The following is a 17,108-nucleotide window of genomic DNA, read 5'->3' as shown; positions in this document are numbered from 1 at the left end:
ATAGAGGAGCCATGGAGGCCCAGGGATTTTTGTTCATTGGTTTGAATTCAGCAGTCACAGGGTGAAGATTTCTGACCTAGGTCAGATGGGACCCCGGAGGTGAGGAAAGGGAGAGACAGACGCCTTTTAGTGCCATGATCCTTCACTGCTGCCCTAGGGGACGGTTCATGTGTGTCTCCAACCCATGATTTTGCACCATCAGACATGTTCCTGCATGCTTTAGGAACTGCTGCTGAGCCACCTGGGGGAGCCCAAGCCTAGGGGATGGGATTTGGGGAGGAGAGGAGAGGGGATCTACTGTTGTTACGAGATAACACATTCATAGGCCATAATACAGATGAGGAAAAATAGCTTTCCTACCATAAGCTGAATGCAGGAACTGAAACTCTGTTGGATAGAAATGTTAGTTGAAATTACCACTAAGAATCTGTGCAAAGTAGTACATTGCAGTTACAAAAACAGACTTTGTCTCAAAATAGCAGTTTCCCCCGGGCTACATAAGAAAACTGTGAATGCAAAGGGTACAATGTACCTCCACCCTGGAGAGGGTGACAGACTTGCCATCCAGGAAAGCCCACTCACTGGGGAGGGGTACCCTTTGGATGCCACGACATCTTCCAGGAAGCTGACCCATAGCTGCCTGGAAGTGCATATGTCCAAGTTCCTGCTCTTTGCTTGTTTATGCTAAGAATAAATTTCAGTTCTCCCAAGCACTGCAGAGGGACTTCACACATGACAGAGGTGGTATGTGCTGGATAAAAAGCTAAAGGTTTAGGGACAAAACCACCATCTTTGGTCTCTGAAGAGCTCTCTATAAACTGCTGAAGGGCTAGGACCAATGCAGGGGCACTTTATTCCCTAAAACCTCTGGGAGAGTGTGCTACTGTAGCAGGGGCAGACTGTGGGCAGTCAGACTGGCTTTGAATGTGAGCTCCACTGCTCTTTAGCTGTGCAACTTTGCACAAGTAATTTTACCTCTCTGAGAAAAACTGGAGACAAGAATCTCTAACTCACAAGACTGTAGGGAAAAAACAAATTTTGTGACAAGACCTGCATGGTGCCTGGATCATGGGAGGTGTTCAGAAAACACAAATTCCTTCCCCTTCCCAGGTTCATCATATGCACAATGGGAATAATGTATCTAGTCTAGAAGGCTGCTATGAAATCAAGTGCGACAACAGATGACAACGATTTATAAAGATTTTTTTTGTGAGGAGGTATTTCATTTTTATCTGTTAGTTATTCTGTTTTTCCTTTCACTTCATTTTCAAGTCAGATTACCATTAATATGACACGTCCTTTGGTCTCTAGATTCTGTAAAGAAGCCTCTGTTGGCTACACCTCCTGCAGCGCCAAATTTAAGGAAGAGCCCTCAATTCGTTAGAGCTTGGAAAAAAGCTCCAAGTACCCAAGCTGCTTTCAAAACCAATGAAGGAGTGAAACATTTCCCTGCATTCTGGACAGATGACATTGTAGGGTACTCAGTGCTGCTAAAAATAGCTCTTTTTTGAAGCAACTTCTTTGTCTCCTTGAAAAAGCTGAGAGAAATTTCAAGCTGATAGCCTGGCCCCTCTGCAGGATTCTATCCTGCAGCATTTCTCAGCATCACAAATGGCAGCTCTGGCAGGAAGCTGAGAGCACCTACAACATCTTCACTGTCCTTGAGTCGGTGCCTCCACCACGGTCAACAGACCTGGAAACACAGAGGCCAGCCTCCCACCGTATGCCACAGACCAGCTGTGTGCATATGTAACTCCAAAGACAACAGGATCTGCCAAGGTCACACCAGAATCAGTAGCAGAGTTACTGCTACAACCCTGGTCTTCCAACTCCCAGTTTGGGGCTTTCTGACATAGCATGCTAATACCACCCTGTGTAGTGGACTGTGCAGGTTTCTGAGAAAATGGTTTATTCAGAGCTTAGAAATATGCTGATTTTTAAAAATACAAATTGGGGAAAATCAAGTTAGATGTGGGTTGATATTTTGTATGCATTAAAATTAAAACTTAATCAGTACTTTATACATGCTAGGAGCTTTCCAATCTATCCATTCTCCCCCACGCCACCATCCCAGTCTCAGGTTTTTTCTATCTGCTCTCCCTTCCCTCTCTCACCTGACTACTCTAACATCTCAATTTCTCTCTAGTTAACTGCAACTATAATGTGGTTAAGAGTGTATGCGGATGTGGTGGCTGGATGCCTGGATTGGGATCTTTGGGCTAGTTCCATTAACTTCTCTAAGTTTTAGTTTTCCCACTTAGAAAAATGGGAATAACACTAATGACCTCAAATGTCTGCTGTGATATAAAACAAGTTAATACCCATAAAGAGCTTAAAATAGCCCCTGACACACTGGGACCATTCAACAAATGTTAGCTATTTATTCCCCGTCCTTCTGCTTTCTTGGTAAACTGATCCTAAATCTATCATCAGAAGTTTGGAACATTATAAGACAATATCCCAGGGCTGGGGGAGAGCCTTGAGAAACACACAGTCTCCACCTCAGTTGCACCTCCAATGTTACATGGCCGTGTTACTGCTCAAGTCTCCTCTCCTACCTTTCACAGTAAGGCTCATCCCTGACCTCTCTCATTGAGAACACTCCCTCTCTCCTTGCTCACTTGTCTCAGCAAATCAAGATCAGGAGATAAGAACTCTGCACTTCCCACTAGACAAGTTATTATTAGCACATCCACCTGTGACCTTTCCTTTACTCTGAGAGGAAGAGCTGCTCTTCCATGGGAAGCACCCCATTCCATTAGCTTCCCAAAACAAATGAGAGAATCGAGCTCTGGACTTCCCACACCATCACAGCCTCCTTGGAAGCCTGGCTCCATCTGACACTCGTTCTTCTGTGTCTCAATGTCCTCTCCACTTGCTCCTTCTCATCAGTACTTATTTAATGTTCATTCCCAGAAAGAACAAAAACAAAAACCCCCATGTAACCCTGTCTCCCCTTCTACTCAGTCCTCCTCCGTCCTCCTTTTGCTAGCAGCCAAGACTCCAGTACTCTTGCCTGGAAAATCCAATGGATGAAGGAGCCTGGTAGGCTGCAGTCCATGGGGTCGCTAAGAGTCAGGCACGACTGAGCAACTTCACTTTCGCTTTTCACTTTCCTGCACTGGAGAAGGAAATGGAAACCCACTCCAGTATTCTTGCCTGAAGAATCCCAGGGACAGAGGAGCCTAGTGGGCTGCCATCTATGGGGTCGTACAGAGTCGGACACGACTGAAGCGACTTAGCAGCAAGCCTCTTGTAACTGTAGGCTCCATCTGCCAAACCCACTCCTTCACTCCAGCCTCCCCTCCCCGACCACTTCCACAGAGGTCACTGATGGCTTCCTGACTATGAAGATAACGCATCTCCTTCACCTTGGATCTTACCTGACCTTCTACACTACTCATCTCATTGTGTTTTAGACTGGGTAGTTTACCAAGACAATTCACAGATTTCATAGCATTGAAATCATTTTTATACTATAAGATTAGTATCAAAACCACCATAGTTTTTAAGTATGATGGAACTTACCAAATTGGATTAAGTCTTTTATAAAAGAGAATTTCTGTAGTTTTCACTGCTTCTGCCTCCTAGTATATGTTTTTTGGGAAATATATACCTTATTGATTAAAGTGAGTATAGAATAAAATATCTGTGGTGAGATATCATTAGAGATTTTTTTTTTGAGCCTGTGTGTCACTGTTCCCCTCACAAGCTTTTTGAGGGCAATGACTGCAGTTTCACAAATCTGAATCATCTATAGGGTCTTCCAGAGTGCCCTTGGCACAGCAAGGGCAAGTGGAATAATGTACCTATGTAAACACTTTAGGGATTAACATCACTTATTTGCATAAAATGGTTCTTATTTGCCAAAAAAAGAGCAGGGCTCATGATATGCATGTGCATGTGAGTATAATATGATCATGACATTAACCCTACTTTAGGAGGGGCAACTGAGGCTCAGAGGTCAGGAGACTTTAAGATTGCTAATCTAGGAAGTGACAGAGTCAGAATGCAAATCTAGGTCTTCTGACACAGCCCATGTTTGTCTCATTTAAAAATCCTGGAAGAAAGGGAACGTCAGTGGGGTGAATCCTGGATTGGCACCGAAAATCCTGAGACCAAGAACCCTTAGATCTTTCTAGTCCATATGTTACTGTTGATTCATTGGGTAAGTTGGATAAAACACTGCTTTTCTCTGCATTGTCAAGAGAAGGGACTGAACTGGAGGCTCTCTAAGGCCTTTTCAAGCTTTCTGACTTGAGAATAATAATTACTAAACATGAAAATGAGGATATTATCACGACATTCAAGGACTTTCCAAATCTGGCCCTCGAACATCTGTGATCCAGATTTTGGACTGCCCTGCCCAAGAGCCTATGCTTCAATCATTCTCACTATTTTGATGTTCTTCAGTGTCATTCCTCCCATCTCCGTGCTTTTGCCCAGGTTCTACTCCATCTAGAATGCCCAACTTTTCCTTTGTATGTTTAAAAAAATGCCTCTCAGCAATAACAACAAAACCCAACCAACTAAAACAAACACACAAAAAAGAATGCCTCTTAACAACAACAAAAAACCCTCCACCAACCAAACAAAAAAGAATGCTTCTTACTTCTCTCTCAAGTATCCACTGCTAAGTCCTCCGTGAAGCCTTCCCCTACACTCTGAACCCCAAGCAGAGGATGTTCCCTCCTTTGGTTCCTCTCTTCTTATATGTATTCCTTTGACAATATTCATCACACCATACCGCCAGGAATTTGTTTACATGTCAGCTCCTAAATCAACTGTAAGCTACTTTAGGCGAAGATAATATCCTTCCTTTTATTCTGTTCTAGTGTGGAGGGCATCTAGCAAATACTGGTTGAATAAATGAAAAGGAACTTACACAAAACCATCTACAACAGTGAGGTAGGTAGCACATTTCTCAGGTGAGGTAACTTGTCTAAGGCCTCACAGCTAGTGAGTTAGATAATCAGGATTTAAACCCAAGACTTACAAACTGCAGAGCCCACAATCTTTCTCTGGCCCCTTGAGTGTTAAAGCACCAGCTGAGAGTAGCTTTTCTGGTGGGGGGTAGGGCGGGGGGTGTGGTGCAAGGAAATGGAGGTTAACATCAGTGCTAAGACCTCTGCATTGCTCCCGAACTGAAACAAACTTCTTCAATACTTTCTAACCAAGGAGTGTTGGCCCTTTGTTATTTTTGAAAACCAAGTTCTTTGCTCCAGCTTGGAAACCAGCTCTTTGTGTCTGGTGGCAAGTCTTTCACTCTCTTCCAGGTCCACATCCAGGACGTCTGCTGTGTAAGTGGGTGCTCGGTGTGTCTGAGTGTGCACACGTCAACGGCAGCCTCAGGGGAAAGGAGCAAACACTGGGTTTGGACATTAGGAGAGCAGGAGGTTCTGTGAGGAGGACGCATGTCTCAGGTACTCTAGCAGAAGAGACGACTCACTGTAAGTTACAGAGAACAGAGGAAATTCTGTTCCCGCCCCAACTGGAGGCTGAACTGCCCCAGTTCCCAGAGGGGACTCCTTGGACAATCAATCATGGACAAGCTGAGCCTAGAGCAGTTAAGGACATGGAAAGGCCAGCAGGTGTTTTGAGTTTATTTTTTCCCAAGTAGAGCCTCACCTCCCATCCCACTCATCACTACTGTCTCCACTTTCTTCTTACCTGGAGCATAACTGGGGCTATTGGTGGGGTACAGGCTGGGATTGTAGGCAGGGGCCGCAGCTGGGTAGGCTGTGGGGTAACCTATGAAAAGACAGAAAAAAAAAAAAAAAAAAAAACCTATTTAGTTGGGCAAGAAGAATGATTTCTGAGGAAATGGAATCCAAGTCCCAGGCTTGGACTTCAGCCTCTTCATGAGCCATTTCAGACCATATATGTGGCTCGTTTTAGCCTTCTGAGAAAAATAGAAAATATATACATATTTTTCTATTTTTTAAAAGCAGTATAAGATATATATGCCTAGATGCTCACTGTAAAAAAACAACAACAAAACTGAAACACCATATAAGTATATATGGTAAAAGATGTAACTCTGCTTTCACATGCCTGCCACAACACTACTCTCCTCTGCAGAGACAGTAACAGTTTGGCATTTAAGTCTCCGGATAGTTCTCTATGCATTTTTATACACATATATTCAGTGGTGCACTGGTGAATATTTAACAACTGGCCCAGGGAAACTGCAGTGAAGCCCTATTTTGTAGCACTTGCTGAGTTCCATGCTGTAAATACTCTCACCATGGCTGGTTTCAAGCCAGCAACATCATCAAATGAATAGCTGAGAAGAGATGCTCACAAGTGGCCCTAGAGAGCCCATACAAGCCTGATCCAGTCCACCACTCATAGTATATATAGGGATTAAAAATTTTTTCTATTGTGACAAAATATATGTAACAAAACTTGTGATTTGAACCATTTACATGTATAATTCAGTGGCATTCATTACATTCACAATGCTGTACAACCATCCTATGTATTTCTAAAACTTTTTAACTACTCCAAACAGAACTCTACCTATTAAGCAATAATACTCCATTCCCTCTTCCCATAACCTGTATTAACCTTTAATCTACTTTCTGTCTCTATAAATTTGCCTATTCTAGATATGCTATATACAGGGAATCAAATACTATTTATCCTTTTGTGTCTGGCTTCTTAACAGAATTAAGCTCATCCATGTTTTAGTATGTATTAGAACTTTAATCCTTTTCATGGATAAGTAATATTCCACTCTGTGTGTGTGTGTGTGTGTGTGTGTGTGTGTGTGTGTGTACACACAAACATTTTGTTTTTCTATTCATTTGTTGGTGGACACTTGGATATTGTGAATAATGCCACGGAGAGAGTAAGATTTCCAGAAAGACTTAAAGGAAATAGTTAACCAAGCAGATGGCTGAAGGAAGAGCATTTCAGATGAAGGAAATACTCAGCACAATGGCCCTAAGTTGGGGGTATATGATATAGGACATGTCTGAGGAACAGTGAAGAGGCCAGTGTAGCTGAATTGGAACAAACGAGGAGGGAAGAGGCAGTAGATGAGTCAGATAAAAGGCTGGGCAGTTCACGCAGGGGCCTTATAGGCACTGTAAGGACTTCAACTTTTACTCTGAGTGAAATGAGAAGCCATGACGGGATCTTGAGCAGAATAATAACATAATCTGACTTAGGTTTGAAAAACATCACTCAGCTGTGTGGAAAACAGACCATAACAGGGGAAGAATAGAGAAGCCTAGAGACCAGTTAGGAGCTACTGTAAACTCCTTGCATGGATAATGGGGCTCAGATCAGGGAAATAGCAGCAGAAATGATGAGAAGTGACATGCTAAGAGACTTCACATACTTTGCCACATTGCTTTCTAGAAGGACTATCAATTTGTACTCGCACTAGCAGTGTGTAAGTGCCTGTCTCACTGCTTGCTACGGTTATTTTTAATGCTCATTGGTATTTTGACTGACAATGGAAAGCTGATTTTAAAAGTCAAAGATTAAATCCCTAAATCCCTAAAAGCTTCTTTGGGATTTGTAAATACTGAGCTTTAATAATGTATCTTTGTTAATATGCCTTTCCCTAAATCCTTTCCAACTCCAAAGAAAATTCATCTCTCTTTACTCCCCAATCATTTTCTGACTTCACAGCCAAGGCAGCCAACTTGTTGTCACTTAATTAGCAATATGCTGCTAAGTCGCTTCAGTCATGTCCGACTTTGCGCGACGCCAGCCCACCAGGCTCCCCTATCCCTGGGATTCTCCAGGCAAGAACACTGGAGTGGGTTGCCATTTCCTCCAATGCATGAAAGTGAAAAGTGAAAGGGAAGTCGCTCAGTCGCATCCTACTTTTAGTGACTCCATGGACTGCAGCCCACCAGGCTCCTCCACCCATGGGATTTTCCAGCAAGGGTACTGGAGTGGGGTGCCATTGTCTTTTCCGAATTAGCAACATGGAGGTCTGCTAAAGTCAAGGGTTTAATCTGGAAAACAAAGTGATCTGGTCTCATGGCTGAAATCTGTATTCAGCTTCACGTGAGAGATGGCATAGCAAAGAGTAATCCCACCCCTATTACATCATTTCAGATGTCTTTTAGGGGCAATTATAGGATCTTCCTTCAGTGTTTCTAAGAATTTTTTTTCACTTGAATTTGGCAGGTATCAAAGAACAGCAGCATTAGAAAGACCTTCATTTTCTAGGTGACATTCTCAGGCTGAGAGAAAGGCAGGGACTTAGGGTCACAGATCTGCAGAGATTAGAAGTAACTTCAAAGCCATTTGGTCCACCCTCACATTTGAGGTTAGGGCTCCTCTACAACACATTCATGGCATCATTCATCCCTGCCCTGGATTTCTACTGACCACAAAATCTTTCCTTTCCCGAGACTCAGCACCCTCCTCCACTGTGAGACTGCTCTGATTGTCTGAAAGTGACTTCTCATACTTCACTGAACTCTGTCTCTTCTACCCTGTAGAACAGAACAAATTTGAAGACACATGCATCCCCAATTAGAAAACTTATCACAGTGTACTTCAATGGTTTCTTTACATTCCCTGTCCTTCCCCCTTTCCTCAACCTGCAAGTTTTTTGAAAGTATAGCTATGTCTCCTTTGCCTGTACACAATAGCGCTTGATCAGGTCCTCTTTCCTACTCCTTGAGCAAACCACCACCTCCTCCCCTCAGCTGGACAGCAAGCATCCAAGCTTCTCAAACACAGGCTCAGTTTAGTTCAGTCGCTCAGTCGTGTCCGACTCTTTGCGACCCCATGAACCGCGGCACGCCAGGCCTCCCTGTCCATCACTAACTCCCGGAGTCCAAACCCATGTCCATTGAGTCAGTGATGCCATCCAGCCATCTCATCTTCTGTCGTTCCCTTCTCCTCCTGCCTTCAATCTTTCCCAGCATCAGGGTCTTTTCAAATGAGTTACCTCTTCACATCAAGTGGCCAAAGTACTGGAGTTTCAGCTTCAACATCAGTCCTTCCAATGAACACCTAGGACTGATCTCCTTTAGGATGGACTGGTAGGGTCTCCTTGCAGTCCAAGGGACTCTCAAGAGTCTTCCTCAACACCACATTTCAAAAGCATCAATTCTTAATATCTTTTGCTTCTGCTAGGTCCATACCATTTCTGTCCTTTATTGAGCCCATCTTTGCATGAAATGTTCCCTTGGTGTCTCTAATTTTCTTGAAGAGATCTCTAGTCTTTCCCATTCTATTGTTTTCCTCTATTTCTTTGCACTGATTGCTGAGGAAGGCTTTCTTATCTCTCCTTGCTATTCTTTGGAACTCTGCATTCAAATGGGTATCTCTTTCCTTTTTTCCGTTGCTTTTCACTTCTCTTCTTTTCACAGCTATTTGTAAGGCCTCCTTAGACAGCCATTTTGCTTTTTTGCATTTCTTTTTCTTGAGGATGGTCTTGATTCCTGTCTCCTGTACAATGTCACAAACCTCCTTCCATAGTTCATCAGGCACTCTATCAGATGTAGTCCCTTAACTCTATTTCTCACTTCTACTGTATAGTCATAAGGGATTTGATTTAGGTCATATCTGAATGGTCTAGTGGTTTTTGCCACTTTCTTCAAACACAGGCTAGGGATGAATAGTCTGTGTGGCCAGTAGAGAATATCCCTTCCCCACCATCAACTTCCTCTGTCAAGAAAGAGTATCATAGGTAAGCTGGGCTTCCTCCCAACAATGTTCCTGGTTTTGTTTTGCTCATTTTGTTTCCTTGCCCCTAACTCATATTACTCATCCTACTGCCTCTTTTGATGCTGCTGGGATCTCTGGCACCTAGCACAGATAAGAGAATTTGTTGTGCTTCAGTTGTTAAGTCATGTCCGACCATCGAGACTCCATGGATTGTAGCCTGTCAAACTCCTCCAGGCAAGAATACTGGAGTGTGTTGCCATTTCCTTCTCCAGGGCATCTTTCCAACCCAGGGATCAAATCTGTATCTCTTGACTCAGCGGATTCTTCACTGCTGAGCCACTGGGGACCAGATGCCATGACCCACCACTGGATGGGCATCCGGTCCCATCACTTCACGGCAAATAGATGAGAAAACAATGGAAACAGTAAGAGACTTTATTTTTTTTGGGGGGGGGGGGGCTCCAAAATCACTGCAGATGGTGACTGCAGCCATGAAATTAAAAGACGCTTCCTCCTTGGAAGAAAAGCTATGACTAACCTAGACAGCATATTAGAAAGCAGATACATTACTTTGCCAACAAGGGTCTGTCTAGTCAAAGCTTTTGTTTTTCCAGTAGTCATGTATGGATGTGAGAGTTGGACTATAAAGAAAGCTGAGCACTGAAGAATTGATGTTTTTGAACTGTGGTGTTGGAGAAGACTCTTGAGAGTCCCTTGGACTGCAAGGAGATCCAACCAGTCCATCCTAAAGGAAATCAGTCCTGAAGACCTTGATGCTGGAAGACTGAAGGCAGGAGGAGAAGGGGACAACAGAGGATGAGATGGTTGGATGGCATCACTAACTTGATGGACATGAGTTTGAGCAAGCTCTGGGAGTTGGTGATGGACAGGAAAGCCTGGCGTGCTGTAGTCCATGGGTTCACAAAGAGTTGGACATAACTGCACAACTGAACTGAACTGAGCCATCCAGGAAGCCCCAAGGCAGAGAATAGGTACTCAGTAAAGAGATTACTCAGGAATTGTATTTTGGAGCTATGAAAGGTTTAAAAACAAAACAAATCCAAGAGGATCCCTGGCCTTGAAAAGGTCACCAAGTAATGAAAGAGAAAAACAGGTAAGTGGACAGCTGGAATGCACCTCAAAGAGTACCTGACAAGGCTGTCAAGTGAGCAGAGAAGAGCCCTTCAACAACCAACATTTATTTAGTACCTACTGTCTGCCAGGGATTATACTGGGTACTAGGTGTCCCTGGATGTAGACAAAAAAAGAGGGAGGAAGAACATTCCAGGCAAGGATGAAGGGTAGCACTTTCGGGACATCCATAAGAAGCTTGGCTTGTTCCCTCCCTGGCTCTAAGAAGCAGGACTGATGGGTTAACCACACCTGAAAGCTAGGTTGCCTTTTAGAGCTTGATCTCATCACTTTTTCTTCTTGTGACTTTATCTCCCTTTATGGTCATTGGCCCCAACGTATCTTTTCATTTTCATGTCCACTACCTATGCTTAAGTTTCATACATCTAGACTGGACTTCTCTCCTAACACCTGACTCAAATAGTATCTAACTGCTTACTCAACACCTCCACTTGGATGTTTGCTAGACATCAAGTTTAGATGGCAGAGTGGCTAAGAGTATGGTCTATGGAGCTATATCTAAGCTTAGGTTTGAATTTCTGGAACATCACTAATTATTTGTGTGACCTTGGGCCATTTGCTATGCTTTAGTTTATGAGAATAATAATATTATTTACCTAATAGGTTGGTATAAGTATTAAATTAGTAAGACCTCAAAGTGCTAGGAGGCAGGCAAACAGTTAAGAGTTCAAAAACTTTGGAATTATTATTTTAAATTATGATTCAAAATTAAATACTTACTTTCTATCTTCTAAATATTTACTTTCTACCTTCCAAATCTGTTCTCCAAGCTTTTTCTCCACACCAGTAAATGACAATTTGTTCTTTTAGTTCCTCAGGCCAAAAATCTTACAGCCATCTTTGACTCTACTTTTTCCTCCTATTCACATCTAATTCATCAGCAACTCCTTTTCAGTTCTACCTTCAGAAAATACTCAAAATCTGACCCTATCTCATTACTTATATACTTTCCATTCTAGTCCAAGTCATCATTATTTCTCACCTAGATTATTGCAATAGCTTCTTAACTGGTCTCTCTGCTTCTTTGTTGCCATGCAGTCTATTTCCCACAGCAGCCAGAACAACCCTTTAAAACATTAAATCAGATCACGACACTCCTCTCTTTAAACCCCACATAGCTTCCCATGACAACCACAGAGAAATCCTTTCAGTGACCCACCTGGACTTTGGTTACCTCTTAACTTCCTCTCCTACTACTTGAAAGTGAAAGGGAAAGTCGCTCAGTCACGTCTGACTCTTTGCAACCTCCAGGCCAAAATACTGGAGTGGGTAGCCATTCCCTTCTCCAGCCATTCCCACACTGCAGGCAGATTCTTTACCAGCTGAGCCACCAGGGAAGCCCAAGAATACTGGAGTGGGTAGCCTACCCCTTCTCCAGCAGATCTTCCCAACCCAGGAGTCAAACTGGGATCTCCTGCATTGCAGGGATTCTTTACCAGCTTTCAGGAACGCCCTACTACTTGCCTCCATGTTAATCTACTCCAGCCACAATGGCCTCTGCGCTATTCTTTAAATGTGTCAACCATTTCCCCATCTCAGAATCTTCACCCTTCCCCTTTCCCCCTTTCTGGAATTCTGTTCAAAGGTCATCATACATTCTTTCTAAAACAGGACCTTCAACTTTCATTACTCTCTGTGCTTCTTATCCTGCTTTGTTTTCCTTCACAGCGGTTAACAACCTGACATACTATATGTTTACCTACTTTCAGGAGACTGCCTATCTTCTGTCACTACAATGTTAGCTTCAGGATATAGTAACATTTGTTAGGTTGCAATTATTCCCTGCTGAAGTCTTCTCAGCACACTCCCAAGACTCTGGACAGGCTCTGCCCTACCCAAGTGAGCAGAGTGCATTCCAAGTCCCAGTTCCCCAAGACTGCCTGGATCTGCTGAAGTGCTTGGTGATACAATATGGATGTTTCATCCACCACTCAGACAAAAGATACTTTAATACATGTCTCAAGTCTCAAAACAACACTAACGTTATTTCCCCCATCTTGTAGATAAGGAAATCAAGGCTCATGGAGGTAAAGTGATTTTTTGGCCAAGATTATTTAGTAAATCAGTGGTGAGTGAGTGAAAGTCACTCAGTCGTGTCCGACTCTTTGCAACCCCATGGACTATACAGTCCATGGAATTCTCTAGGCCAGAATACTGGAGTTGGGTAGCCTTTTCCTTCTCCAGGGGATCGTCCCAACCCAGGGATAGAGCCCAGGTCTTCCACATTACAGGAGGATTCTTTAGCAACTGAGCCACAAGAGAAGCCCAAATCAGTGGTGGGAACTGGCTTTTTCCACACCTACCAAATAACTAGGACTTGGTCCTTGGAAACATGTATGCCTCTCCTGTATTTGTATTTTTTGAAGGTCAAGAGTGATGAGAATAAATGGCCACAAATAAGTTTTTCTCCCTTGTACCTCAAAGGCTTCAGTAGTGATCAAGTTTCCTGGGATTCTGAGGTATACATTTTAACTGCTTTATAGATGTTAATACAATCTAATCCCTTTTACTGTTACTAGGATTAGGACTGAAGAAATATAAAGCTATTTTTTGATTAATATGGAAATTAGAAACTACTTTCTAGAGAAATTATTTCTGAAATGACTTGATCTTTAGGAAGTAAAAATAGCAGTGTATCAAAAAGCTAGCAGAAGACTAACTCCTTGCGTCAGGAAGACAAAGAGGATTTTGTCGTTGTGAGCAGGGGGGACACTTATGCAATGAAGACACTCCAGGTCTGAAGCTCATGAACAAAATTAAAAAACTGTCCCTCCAATCCCAGGGGTAACCAAAAAACCAAATAAGCAAAACAACTGAACAATAAAAACAAACAAAAACTTCAAACACTTTAATTCTCTCAAAATGAGAAAGAAGAGGGCAAAAAGAAGGATATATTTTTAATTTGGAATATGTTCTGAGCTATCAGGCACTTCTTTATCTACCCTAACTTTATGAAATATATTATTAGTCTCATTTTATAGATGAGGATATTGAAGCTTAGATTTATCTTACACAACTAGTAAAAAGAGAGTGGCTACAGAACTGGGCTGGCTGAATGAGACAAAGTCCACTCTACCAACCTCCCTCAAAACATGAGTCTGCTTTGGATAAACCTCTGGATTTGGCTGCTATTTTCTTCGCCAACATTCTTATTTCAGATTCGAAACCTGAAAAAACAGGAAATTACTCAAGAGAATTGCTTTGATCAAAGATGGTTAAGGGTTTTTTTTTAAAAAGCTATTCTGTTCCCACTCGGTGTCCTAATATAGACCATGCTCACATTACTGAAAAGCATCACACAAGCACTGAATTACACAGTTAGAAGAGATATTAGAGGTGACTGAGTCCAATTTGCCATCCAGCACTGGAATATCTTCAATAATGGCCCGCATGGCTGGTCACACGGCCTATGCCAGCACACCTTCTAATGACAGTGTATTCAGAACCTCTTCAGGCAGTCAAAGCTTCTTCTGAAGCGCTCTGGAGGCTAAGAAATTTCTTTACTTGGCACTAAAAATCAACCTTGGAAGGAATCTAACCCTGAACAGCTTCCAAACTACAGGTCCTAGTTTCACCCTCCAGAACATGTCTGTTTCCCCTGCTCCAGCACAACAATCCACAGATAGGATATCAGTCATTCTTCCTCAATTTTTCCTTGTTCAAATCCAGACTCAATTCTTTCAACTCTTCCCTGTCCTGACCACCCATCTTTGGCCAGAATTCCCAATTTATAAATCGCCTTCCCTTAAAATAATTTCATCTTCTCCCTGCCTTGCTCACTCTTTTTTCTCCCTTAAAAAAACCTGAATTGACATAATAAGACTGGTAATAAGTGGTTAGTGAAGGCCTAAAGTGACTTAATCCAGATTTCTTCATCATTATCCATCAGCACTGTTAGTATCGAGCAAATGCTTACTGCGTTAAGCATGGTGCAAGGTTCTCTACATAGAGCTTACAGTTCAACAAGGAAATAATATAGGTAATTTATATTAATCTATCTATAGGCAATATATATGATATAAAATCAGAGAAGGTTGGCGTGTTATTGAAATGCTGAGGAGGAAGTGAAGAACAGGTCTGGGATGGCTGGGAATAGCTTTTCAGAAGAAACATTTTAGTTGGCTTTGAACAATGAATACAGAGGTATGTGGGGTAGGGATTAAGAAATATATATAAATTTCATGCACGAAGGCATGAAAATGTATGCCATATCAGGCAAATGACAAACAGTTCAGTATGATTGGGTTTATAGACTGTGGGTAAGAGTATCAGGAAATGAAGATTAAAAAAATACACTGGTAGTAGGTTGTGAAGAGATCTGAATGCCAGGCGAAGGCATGGAATTTATCAGTAAATAATCTACTGAAGGTGGTGGTACAGTGGGTAAGAATCTGCCTGTGAATGCTGGGGACACAGGCTCGATCCCTGGTTCACGAAGATTCCACATGCTGAGGAGCAACTAAGCCTGTGTGCCACAAACTCGAGCTCTAGAGTCTCCATGCCATAAACACTGAATCTTGTGCTGCTTAGAGCCTGTGCTCCACAACAAGAGAAGTCACCATGAGAAGCCTGTGCACCTCAGTGAAAAGTAGCCTGAACAAAGCAATGAGTACCCAGCACAGCCAAAATTAAATAATTAATTTATAAAAAGAATCCACTGGAGGATTTTAAACTGGGGAGTTTCAGATTTGTGTTCTATAAAAACGACTCTAGTAGCAACACAGAAAGGGGTTTGGAGTTGATGAGATCAGAAGAAGAGGAACCAGATGGAAAGTTGTGGCAACAGCCCAAAGGCAAAGCTAAAACAGTAACAATGGGACAAAGACAGGGAAAGGACAAAGATGTTTAGGAGACAGAGCTCAAAAAACTTCATCCTGATAGCAAAATTGTTTTTATTGCTTTGAGTTGACAGGCTACAAAGTAAAGATGGGAAATATTTTAATTGCAGTTTGTGGGCTTTTTCTCTCTTTTCTTCAATAAGCAGGAGGAAAGAAAAATTAAATGGACCCTTGAATCTGTGAGTTCCAGGGGGAAAAAAGGCCTAAATCTTAATTGTTCTTACTATTAGGAGGCCTGGCTGCTAAGAGTGATTTCCTGGTGAGAATGTAGGTCGGTGAAGGAGGCAGCAGCCCTGCAGTGCTGGCTCCAGACCAGCCCACTGACCTGAATATGAGGTTGCCTGTACTATGGATTCAAAGCCCACCCGCCCAGCCTGCCATTGCTGAGCCCCAGGATATAAGGGTGTGAGTGAGGCATTGTTCTTAGTTGTGGCAAGGCAACTTCCCCTGAGGTAACAAGAATGGGAGGACTATCCAGTAATCAACTGTGCTCCAGTTATGCTGCACCTTCAGGGAGAACTCACCCATCAGGTGAGAGGCACTAACCTGTGGGTCATCCACCTTGGCTGGCCAGGAAGAGAAAGGCTGCTAAAACCAGACCAGACTTAGTTTGATAAAGTCTTTAGTGGAAAAAAAAAAATCACAAAAAAACAGAGATAAGAAAATAGGCTATATTAAAGCTAATAATAAAACTACTCCTAAGTAAGCAGGTAAATCGGTGCTGTTGCTCAGTACAAAACATTCTTTTACAAACCTAAAAAATATTTCCAAAGTTCCCTATCTGCCAGTATGAGATAAATTTTAATGGAAAATAGATGACCTAGTCTGTCTCAATTACCAATCCAGGAGTGTGTTGCCGCTGCTCCCTACCCCACCCCAAATCTATCGGTATAAGACAGGTGGGAGGTAGTCAGCACTTTACAGATTGTTTGGTGCAAGATTTCTGCTCTCCCTGCACTTCTTTTTTAAAAGAGAGAAAAAAGCAGTTGAAATTTTGCAAATTGATGATTTGGTCCATGAATCCCTTTTCCTTCTAGATCAATTCACTCTTTCATTTCACTGTTGTGTTTCACAAGATTTGGTAAAGGGAAGAATCCTGCTCAGATTCAGTAAAATATACTGGGATACTTGGTTTTCCATGTGAAGAAAAAAATATTAGATCCACCTCACACTTCTCCAATTCCAGAAAGATCAAAGACCTAAATTAAAGAAACAAAAAGTTTAAAACTATCAGAAAAAAAATAGTAGAATATCAGCTTGACCCTGGGATTAGAAAGCATTGGGCTTCCCTGGTGGCGCAGAGGTTAAAGAGTCTCCCTGCAATGTGGGAGACCTGGGTTCGATCCCTGGGTTGGGAAGATCCCCTGGAGAAGGAAATGGCAACCCACTCCAGTATTCTTGCCTGGAGAATCCCATGGACGGAGGAGCTTGGTGGTCTACAGTCCACGGGTCGCAAAGAGTCGGACACGACTG

At 42.5% G+C, this 17,108-nt stretch overlaps 1 protein-coding gene across 4 annotated transcripts in view; it reads right to left on the bottom strand.

The window, feature by feature from the left end:
- Positions 1-17,108, bottom strand: part of FAM168A (family with sequence similarity 168 member A) — a 199,031-nt gene that overhangs the window by 16,205 nt on the left and 165,718 nt on the right. For 2 of the 4 annotated variants that reach the window (XM_018059372.1, XM_018059374.1), the window contains exons 3-4: positions 5,671-5,751; positions 361-387 (exon numbers count right to left, since the gene is read on the bottom strand). In XM_018059372.1, the coding sequence (XP_017914861.1) occupies positions 361-387; positions 5,671-5,751 (108 nt within the window). The remainder of the gene's footprint in view (positions 1-360; positions 388-5,670; positions 5,752-17,108) is intronic. The other 2 variants (XM_018059373.1, XM_018059375.1) reach the window with 1 other exon arrangement.

The sequence above is a fragment of the Capra hircus genome, chromosome 15 (assembly GCF_001704415.2).
Source record: "Capra hircus breed San Clemente chromosome 15, ASM170441v1, whole genome shotgun sequence".
NCBI classification, from domain to species: Eukaryota; Metazoa; Chordata; class Mammalia; order Artiodactyla; family Bovidae; genus Capra; species Capra hircus.
Note: the sequence above shows the minus strand (reverse complement) of the source record. Positions and strands in the feature narration are given on the sequence as shown.